Here is a 9,071-nt window from a genome sequence, read left to right on the forward strand (position 1 = left end):
TTTCCCCTGAGGATCACTGAAGGCCTGCTGACTTTCTCCCTTTGGGGCACACAACGGAACTGTCAGCTGAAAGTGCACAGAGAAACTTAATGTCTAACTGTATTCTAGAGGGGGGAGAAAGGGTTTGCCTTCGCTTTTGTGTCACCCCTCATCTGAGCTACAGCAAAACAAGGCACCTGGGCATTGCCCTTGGGATACTGCAATAAAACCAAATATTCTTCATGTCTTCTCAAAGCCCTAGAGCACATAAAGGCTCTACATCTTCATACTACACTAGAGGCAAGTTCAAGTGTCTGCCCTTGACTTTGCTGCCAGCAACCTACCTCCGCTGTGTCTGGATCCTTTATTTGAAGCTCTAAAGTGAAAATAAATGTCTCATAACTTTTGTCCACAGGTACTGCTGACCCCTCTAGTAACATGGTAAAGCTTGGCCGGGCAGCAGATGCCTTCCAAGGGCTTGATCAAAACTTGAGCTATACTTTTCTAGAAACAAAAAACTTTCCCTTACCTTCCCCTCAAAGACCTCCAGCTGTGCTTTCTCAAGAAATGCAAGGCACTCTGGACCAAAGTGAAACCACCCCTCTGTCATCCCACCAAAATGGAGCGGTAATAAATACACTTCCCCCACTGGGCAGTGATCAAAGTACCAACTCTCTGTGATAGAGATTAGCTGGTTTTTTAAAATGTACTAAATACTCAGGTACAACAATAGCTATACAAGGAATCTTACAAAATAGCGTTAGTTTTTAAGATACTGTATATGTAAGTCCGGGTTTAACTTTTAAGTACAAAGAATGTCATCTTTGGAAAACTGGCTGTCTCCCATTCTTTATAAACGTTGTCCTTTTGCACGACTTTCTCTTGTTGCTCTGCTTTATCTGTTTTCCCCTTCTTGTTCTTGCTTCTATGCCCTTTCTTTTCTGGATTTCTTTTTGTTAGGCACTGAGAAGTACAGTATGAGCAGAGGTACTTCCCCAGTTTCTCCAGGGAACAGTCCAGTCTTGTCTGTAGTTTAGCTGTCTCTGTGGTAGGCCTGCTCTTGATGCTTCTGAGTCTGCTAGCTTTATCTCTTATGCCCAGGGCCATGATTTGGCTGACTTCTCTCCCTTCCTTTTACCCCCCTTCCCTGCTCCACGTGCTTCCCAAGATGCCTTATCACCCGGAGTTGGAACTGAGCTGCCTGTACAAAACAGGTTCTGTTGCATCCCTTCTTAAATTTCACAGAGAAAATTTATCAAACCTGCAGAGCAGTATGCTTTCATGTACTCAGGTGCTGCTCTGAAAGCTACTGGCAATGGAGGAAATTAAGTACCTTTTCCCCTCTTTTCAAAGCCCGTTTGCTGTAGTATCTAGAAAAAGAACCGCCTAATTCTGGGCACAGTATATGTATTTGTGTAAAGCAGCTTCATGTAGGAGATTCCTGGATGGTGGCTGCAGGTGACCGGAAGGAGCTGACAGGCAAAGGTTAGAAAACTTGGGAACAAATCTGCTGGGGGGCAGGGTGGGAAGAGATCCTTCTTTTTCCCTGTATGAACAGCATTTTGTTTGTACTTGGTTGCCTTCAAGTGTGATACTTAGAACGGTGTGGTCCGTAGCTTAGCGGAATCATATTTGGCACTATGTCGTTTGCTTGTTTGCTTCTCCTGCAATAAACAGCAATTGCCAGCTAACTGGCAAGACATAGTTTGCTACCGACCTGAACAGCAGCTACACCCAGCCCTCCTTGCCTCATCAGGTACCAACCCAGCTCCTGCAGGCAGAGCTCCTGCTGGATGGTGCCTGTGTTCCTGTTTAACACCCAGAGCACAGTTTGCCACTTAAAATGCACCAGTGTGAAAATTCAACAAATTACTAGTGCAGCAAATGCCTGTGGAGAAATATTTCTCTTCCCCTGCCTGGTTTCACCTACCTCTTACCTTAGCGTGTACCAGTCTGAAAGCAAGATGTTTATCTATGACATCAGGTTCATCCAGTAATGCCACCCCATGTTCCCCTCCATAGAAAAAAAAAAAAAAATTCTTTGCAGTATTTCCACTTCAGTGGTGCAAGACTCATTCTATAAGATACTGAAACACTGTAGCTCTGAATTAGAGCCTGCAGTGATTTACCAGGCTTTGATCTCAGAGATAAGCTATCTCCAGAGAACATCTAGTTGCAAGTCTTGATTTGTTCCCACAGCAGCCATGGCTTAGGAACCCCACAGCGCCCTTGAGGCGGGGGTCACAGTGGTGCAGAAAATGCTCCTGGAAAGTATGGTCTAGCGAACACTGCTAGTGGTTTCTGGGGTAGGACAGGGTTGTTCTTAACTCACTGGAGCTGGAACTTGCCACTATTTTGCCTGAAATCTCATGGAGTAGACTAAAGGGAGATGTCCTGCCAGCTTTCACGACCTGCCCAAACTCTACATAAACAAAAATATGTATTTAGCTTTTTCTCTGCCACTGCTTTCCTTGATCTAAAGTCTGCATCCAAATGTCCTTACCTCTTTTTTTCTAAGGATTTATATGTACCGGTTTGGTTTGGTTTCCTCAGCGCCTGTGGTCACGGCATTAAAATAAAGCAATGTAACAGAAGCGTTTATGGGGCCTCTCCTGATCCTGTCTTAAAGTTAACTTCCTATAAAAGGGGATCAACAAGAAAACATCCTGCTCTGCAGCACCCTGGAAGACATGGAAGGTGTCTCCTTCCTTCCTTCTGAACCATCACTGCCAAGTGGTGATGCACGGCACTGACGCTTATGTGCAGGGCCCAGGGTCCCTTGGGCATCAGCACAGAGCTGTCACTCTGCAGCGCAACTGAGGTAGCGCAGTGATGCGTTTCCAGGCGCGCGTGATCTTTAACAGGCAGCCTGTGCAGTTTTAGTTTTTAATAAGGCTATGCCTTAGCCATGCAGAGTTAAGCAGTGCAGCTGACACAGTCAGTTTCCCATTACGAAAAAAGCTCTGGTTGATCTGGGTTTAAAATCGTTCAGTGACTACTTTCATCTATTAAATTACTTTACATATATTTGGGGGAAGAGCATAAAACAAAACAGCGTTGACCAAAATACTCTTGTATGCCTTATATGTCTGTGTAATCCAGTATGAAAAACGTGTGAGTGCAAGGTGGTGGGTCTTGTTTTTTCCCCCCTTCTTCCTCTATAGCAGACTTAAAATAAAATCTTTGCTTCCTTATACAGACTGTTGGGAGAGAAATGCTGCTGCATTTGATAGACTTCCTGGTGACCAGCTATAGACGTGACCCAGTTATTACCCGGTTACTCAATAATACCCGGATTCATATCATGCCAACAATGAATCCTGATGGATTTGAAGCTACAAAAGTGCCTGATTGTTATTACACACAAGGAAGGTAAGGGTGGCTTAGGAGGGTGGGAGCAGGTAAAGGAAATGAGTGGGGAGTAATAATTTGAGATAGCCAAGAGACTGAATCATACTTGGTGGAGACGATAGCCTAGAGGATGTGTTAGGGCTAATTTTGGCTGGTGCTGTGGCTGAAGACACAGTGTGACAGCACGGAGTTTATGGAAGACTGAGTCAGACTGGTGTTTATATGTGGTGGGGCTAGAGAAAATTGATCAGAATGGTGTAATGACCTAACCTTTTAGGCAGGAGACTCAGACTGTGAATAGAAGCACGATTACCTATTTAGACCTTTAGGGTGCTACAAAAAAAAGAAGGAAAACTCCACCCACAGGGACCTATTTCAATTGGAGAACTCTGTAACCATTTTTAATGAGAAAAAGGTGTGTATAAGCTTGTTGAATGGACTTCTAGAAATGTGTTTAAAGATCATGTTGAATGCAGGTCTAGTAAGAGGAAGGAGTTATGCAAGCAGAGCTTGCTTATGTGCTCTGCTAATAGCAGTGCTAGGAAAAAATAGTGCTAATAGGTGTTGTGCTAATTAATAGTAGTGCTAGGAAAAAAAACTTACGCAGAAGAAAATGTAATCTAGCGTTGCATCATGTGCTACTTTTGCATTCTTTAATGTAACTATTGCAGAGGCAAGGGGAGGAAAAGTTTTAACAAGCTAGAAGAGGGAAGAAGAGGAGGGAGTGAGAGAATGGGAAGAAATGCCAAAGGGATAAAGCTGGAATGTGCAGAAAAAGCAAACTCATGAGCTAGAAGCTCTCTTGAATCACTGGCCATGGCAACATCAGAAGCAAGTGAAAAGGTAGTTTAGTTCTCTAAGAGGTGACCAGTGTAGGTCCTCCTTTTTATTAGGAAAGAAATTTATTCCTCAGCAAACAGATAGGACTATAGGACTTTTACGGAGGGTGGTATTTTTTATCCTCTCACTGTCAAATGAACACAGTTTAAATAAGAGAATTTAAAAACTATCACAGCTGACACTAAACACCCTGTCTGCTCTTGTACTGACCTGAGTGAAAAAGAAAGAAAGTGTTTGCACAGGCTAGACCTTCAGGTACGGGGAGAAGAGGATGCATCCTGTGTTGAGTCAGGATTTTTGCTGTGTGACAGCAGTACAAGGGATACAGCCACCCGGTAGTTACCTTGGTCTTCGATACAAGTGGGAAAAGCACATACGTTCTTATCTGGCCTAGGTTTTTCTAGTTCACATGTAGGTGTGTGCGTACTATACGCACGTTAAATATTCTTCACTGTTCCCACCTGAAATACAATAGAAGAATTGTTTTATTGTGTCCTGTGAAAATCCCAGTGCTGCCAGAAAGCAAACTGAAGTCCATCTTCTTGACGCTTGAGATCTGCAACGGTCATCTTGCCTGTGTCCTGAAGACATTAGCATGCCACAGACCTTAAGTACTGGGAGGCTGGCAACGTGGAAGTGTCTGTAGGCAAAACAGTAATGGGAATCTCTTCTCTCTTTCTAAGGTACAATAAGAACGGACAAGATCTGAACAGAAATTTTCCTGATGCCTTTGAAAGTAACAACGCTAGCATCCAGCCTGAGACTCAAGCAGTAATGAACTGGATAAAAAATGAAACGTTTGTTCTTTCAGCAAACTTGCATGGGGGTGCCCTGGTTGCCAGTTACACCTTTGATAATGGTAACTCAGGTAAGCTAGCAGCAAACTCTCTTCTCCACAGCTCATTTGGTTTAGGAACACCAGTTGTACCAAAGCAAAATGTTCTGCAGTGCTTTTCCAGCTTTTGAGCTGGGATGGGCAGACTTTGATAAACCCCATCAAAATTCACTGCCTGATATGGCTATCTGAGAGACGTTTATCTTGTATGTAAGCCAGCATTACGTGTGTGTTTTACCAGTAATGAGAGTGACATGGTGGCTTACCTTTATTCTGCAGTTACTGGCTCCCTGAAAGGCTACAGCAGGTCTCCAGATGATGATGTCTTTATTCATCTGGCAAAAACCTACTCTTTCAACCATGCCAGCATGTACAAAGGGAACGGGTGTGACAACAGACAGACCTTTCCAGAAGGCATTACCAATGGGTATTCTTGGTACCAGCTGGAAGGTAAGAATGTCAGTGATTCTTCTTTCAGCTGTTTCGGATATGATGTTCTCAGTTTCTCCTGCCATCTTTGATGATGAAAGGGCTGTGACGTTGCCCAGAGTAGAGGGCTGATGAGGGGAGTAAGTCCACAGATTCACGTGGGTTCCCTGAGCAGGACCTGGGTGTTTGCAGACTCTCCCAGTCAGCAGTTACACAAGCCGCTGAGGCAGACTCTGCTGTCCAGCTGCTTCTGTGCCCTTTCCTAAGGCCTGCATAGCAACGTAGGTTACACACACGTGCATGCACTGGTGTAGCACCAAGGTCTTGTCCTTTCAGAAGGAAAACCAATTTTCTGTTCATCTACCATGCTATTTTTAACATTTGATGACTGAAATAGAACGTTTTCATGTGTAGCCAAATCAAATGTGGGTCCTGTGTACTGTGGCACTGCATCTTGCTTTCACGGTCTGAATTCAAAGCCTTAAAAGGCTCTTACAGTGGCTTTGGCGGTGGCAAACGATGCCAGCCTGTGAATGTATCTGTCCCTATTTATTTGGGAGTGCTTGAATGAAGTCAAAGACCCACCGTTCTCAGCCATAATAGTAATTCCCAAAATGCCACTGTGCTTCAGAACACAACACTGTACATGTCAATGGAGTAATTAAGTGGGTTTCCCACAGGAGACTTTAAATAAGTGTGGCTTTGAGGCACAGTTTATCTGGTTTACTTTTCTTGTAGGTGTGATGCAAGTACGAACATTTTAACTCTCCTGGTTTTATTCTAGCTTGAACTCAGTGCCGCTTTGCAGCTGAACACTCTGTTTTATTTCACTTTCAAGGTGGCATGCAAGATTACAACTATGTCTGGGGACAGTGTTTTGAAATTACATTGGAGCTGTCATGCTGTAAATATCCTCCAGCAGACCAACTGGAAGGCTTCTGGAGAGACAACAAAGCTGCTCTGATAGAATATATAAAACAAGTACATCTAGGTGGGTATGCAAATGGAGAAGGAGCTTAAAGCAGGCCAGCGGGCAAAGTGGGAGCTCTGCAGCAGCCTGGGTCACTGTCAGAGCTCACAGGTGAGGAGCTCTGGCATGAACTTGGGAGCTATCGCTTCTAAATAGCAAGTGCTACAAGGCCAGGGATGGGTAAGGGAGGAGAAGTTACAGGTGTGTGGGGCGATGGGCACTACTACAGTGGTGCGAGGGGCTTAAAATGCACTGGGGCAGGATAAAGGGACAGGCCCCTGGGGCTGCATTAACATAACTCCCACCCCGGGAGTCCTTGGGGCAGTCATTTATTTCAGAGGTCTCTAAATGGATGTGCGTGTGCACACGTGCCCAATGTTTCATGGGTCTTTGCTGCTCAGATTTTGTATTTTTGTAAGGCTTCTCTAGGTGGGACCTTGACTTCAGTTGGAGGAGAGCTGCTGCTCAGTGGCGCAGCGGTACTTCACAATGAGGTGAAGGGTTTGCACAGATCTGCTGCTTATCTTGCATTTCGTTGCTCAGAATGTCTGACTGCTGGTTTTTTGCTTAAAATGCCAGTGCTGCCTTGAAGGTGGTGTGTGAGAATTTAGGGAAACTACTTTGTAAGCAGACATTGTCGGTATTCTGCCATTGGGAAGCACTAGGTAAGAGGCTGGCTTATCTGAAATTAAAGAAAGGGAAGGGGGCGCAAAACCCCCCTAAACCACTACAGAAGAGTGAAGCCCTTCAGTAAGAGACACATACAATGTACGCATGATGCTTTCAGCAAATGAGATTTAGAAGCAGAGATTACAATGCTGCTTTTTAACTTAATGTGAGGGTAAACTTAACAACAACAAAGGATTTTCTATTTAAATTCCCCTCAGTAAGATAAAGTAGGGATATTACTAGATGTGCTCAAAATCAGTGAAGTAGCCTTTGGGTGCATCTAGCAACAAAACAGTCTGACTTCCTCAGAGAAGGAGGCTCACACAGTTACAGGTTGTGATCTTTCTCTCCTCTCCCTCTTTCACAGGCGTCAAGGGTCAAGTTACTGACAAGGATGGGAATCCTATTCCCAATGCCATCGTGGAAGCCAAGGGAAGGCCTCATGTCTGCCCTTACAGAACAAATGAACAAGGGGAGTACTATCTTCTCCTTTTGCCTGGGACGTACGTGATCAATGTAAGTGTGGGGACTTGCTAAATTACTGTTTCTAATTGCATTGAGCTCCTGAGCACAGTGAGGCTGCATCCTTATGGAGAATGAGCTGAACTTGCCCAAGTCATACACAGGAGCTGTAAAAACTCTTCAGCAGATTTAAAAGAAAATGGTATCTTAAAACATGAGTCAGCAGAAGGGAAACTGATACAAGATCTCGAGTCCCCACAGTGTCTAGAGACAAGCACTCATCTGACCTGGGTGGTGGAGCCAGCTGGGACGAGCACCTGGTCCACAGTGACACTAGCTGGAGGCATCTGAAACAAGCCACAGAGGTGTTGAGGAGCTGGAGGCTGGGATCCACATAGCCCCGGGCAGCAACGGGCCAACACCACCACCAGCGACAGTTATTTCCTTGGGCTGAAATGGCTTCTGTGTGGAGGCTGGCAGTAGCTGGTAGCAGAGAACATCTGTGCAGCGCAGGCTCTGCCTGCCACGGGCTTAGGCTAGAGTGTAATTGCAGGATTCCCCCTCTTGCACAGCATGTGGTGCCCCCTGTTACAAATAAATGTTCTGTTACAGTTTCCTTCCCAGTTTTGGGGGTTTAGTCTTACTGCTGTAACGTGGACACTTTACTATTTTCTTATTCCATGTCCTCAAAATTTTGTTCAGAACACTTCCTCCTACATGTTAAAAGTCTAAATAAACACATTAGACACTGATAGTATCGCAGCTGAACTCAACGTTTCAAACCAAGTAAGAAAGCTTTCGTGTTTGCTCCTAGGCTACTGTCCCGGGATTTAAATCGATGCTGAAGACAGTGGAAATACCTGACAATACTGGCAACTTCAGTGCTTTGAAACAAGACTTCTCTTTCTCAGAAGTCGCTATCAAGTCAACAGCTGTTTCGTGTCCCAAAACTCCCCTCTACCAAGAGCTCGAACGGACTTCAGCTGCAGCAAAGCCAACTCTGCATATCTTGGTTTTAATGACCGCTATGCTTGTAATTTTCAAATAAAGTCAAGAATGGCATGACACAGCAAGGCAAAATCTTCCTGCACAAGTGTGGCTTTTCAGACAAGGAACTCTATAAGCAAAAGAACGTATGTTTTTATAAACCAAATTCTCAGATTTACAATCGTGTTTACTGTATTTTGTAAAATACTGGCTTGACAATCAAATGTTTTACTTTAATTATAAGAGACTATCATATTTTTCTACGTAAGTATTTTACTCTAAAGAAATTTTGTACAGCCTATGGAGGCAACTGTAGGATTTTGATGCAGAAAGTATAAATACATTCTGAAGAATCTGCCTCAGCTCAAAGAAGTCTAGGATTGCACTGCAAATGTTTCATGAAAGCTCAGGTTCCTTGTTGAACCAACAGCTACTGTGCCACACAGCTGTAAGCGCTTAGCTCAGTGCCCAGTTCTTGTAATAAAGCCACTGCTAAAAATAAGGAATGGTATTTTTACATACTGTCTTTCATACCTGGACAGAGGAACC

At 44.2% G+C, this 9,071-nt stretch overlaps 1 protein-coding gene across 3 annotated transcripts in view; it reads left to right on the forward strand.

Annotated features, from left to right (window-relative positions):
* CPM (carboxypeptidase M) overlaps nucleotides 1-9,024 on the forward strand; it is a 33,044-nt gene extending 24,020 nt beyond the window's left edge. For all 3 annotated transcript variants that reach the window (XM_055807403.1, XM_055807402.1, XM_055807401.1), the window contains 6 exons: nucleotides 3,179-3,351; nucleotides 4,854-5,038; nucleotides 5,285-5,455; nucleotides 6,273-6,425; nucleotides 7,441-7,589; nucleotides 8,350-9,024. In XM_055807403.1, coding sequence (XP_055663378.1) covers nucleotides 3,179-3,351; nucleotides 4,854-5,038; nucleotides 5,285-5,455; nucleotides 6,273-6,425; nucleotides 7,441-7,589; nucleotides 8,350-8,583 — 1,065 coding nt within the window. In that variant the 3' untranslated portion in view covers nucleotides 8,584-9,024. The remainder of the gene's footprint in view (nucleotides 1-3,178; nucleotides 3,352-4,853; nucleotides 5,039-5,284; nucleotides 5,456-6,272; nucleotides 6,426-7,440; nucleotides 7,590-8,349) is intronic.
* Nucleotides 9,025-9,071: the final 47 nt, after the last annotated feature.

The sequence above is a fragment of the Falco peregrinus genome, chromosome 6 (genome assembly GCF_023634155.1).
Source record: "Falco peregrinus isolate bFalPer1 chromosome 6, bFalPer1.pri, whole genome shotgun sequence".
Classification (NCBI taxonomy): Eukaryota; Metazoa; Chordata; class Aves; order Falconiformes; family Falconidae; genus Falco; species Falco peregrinus.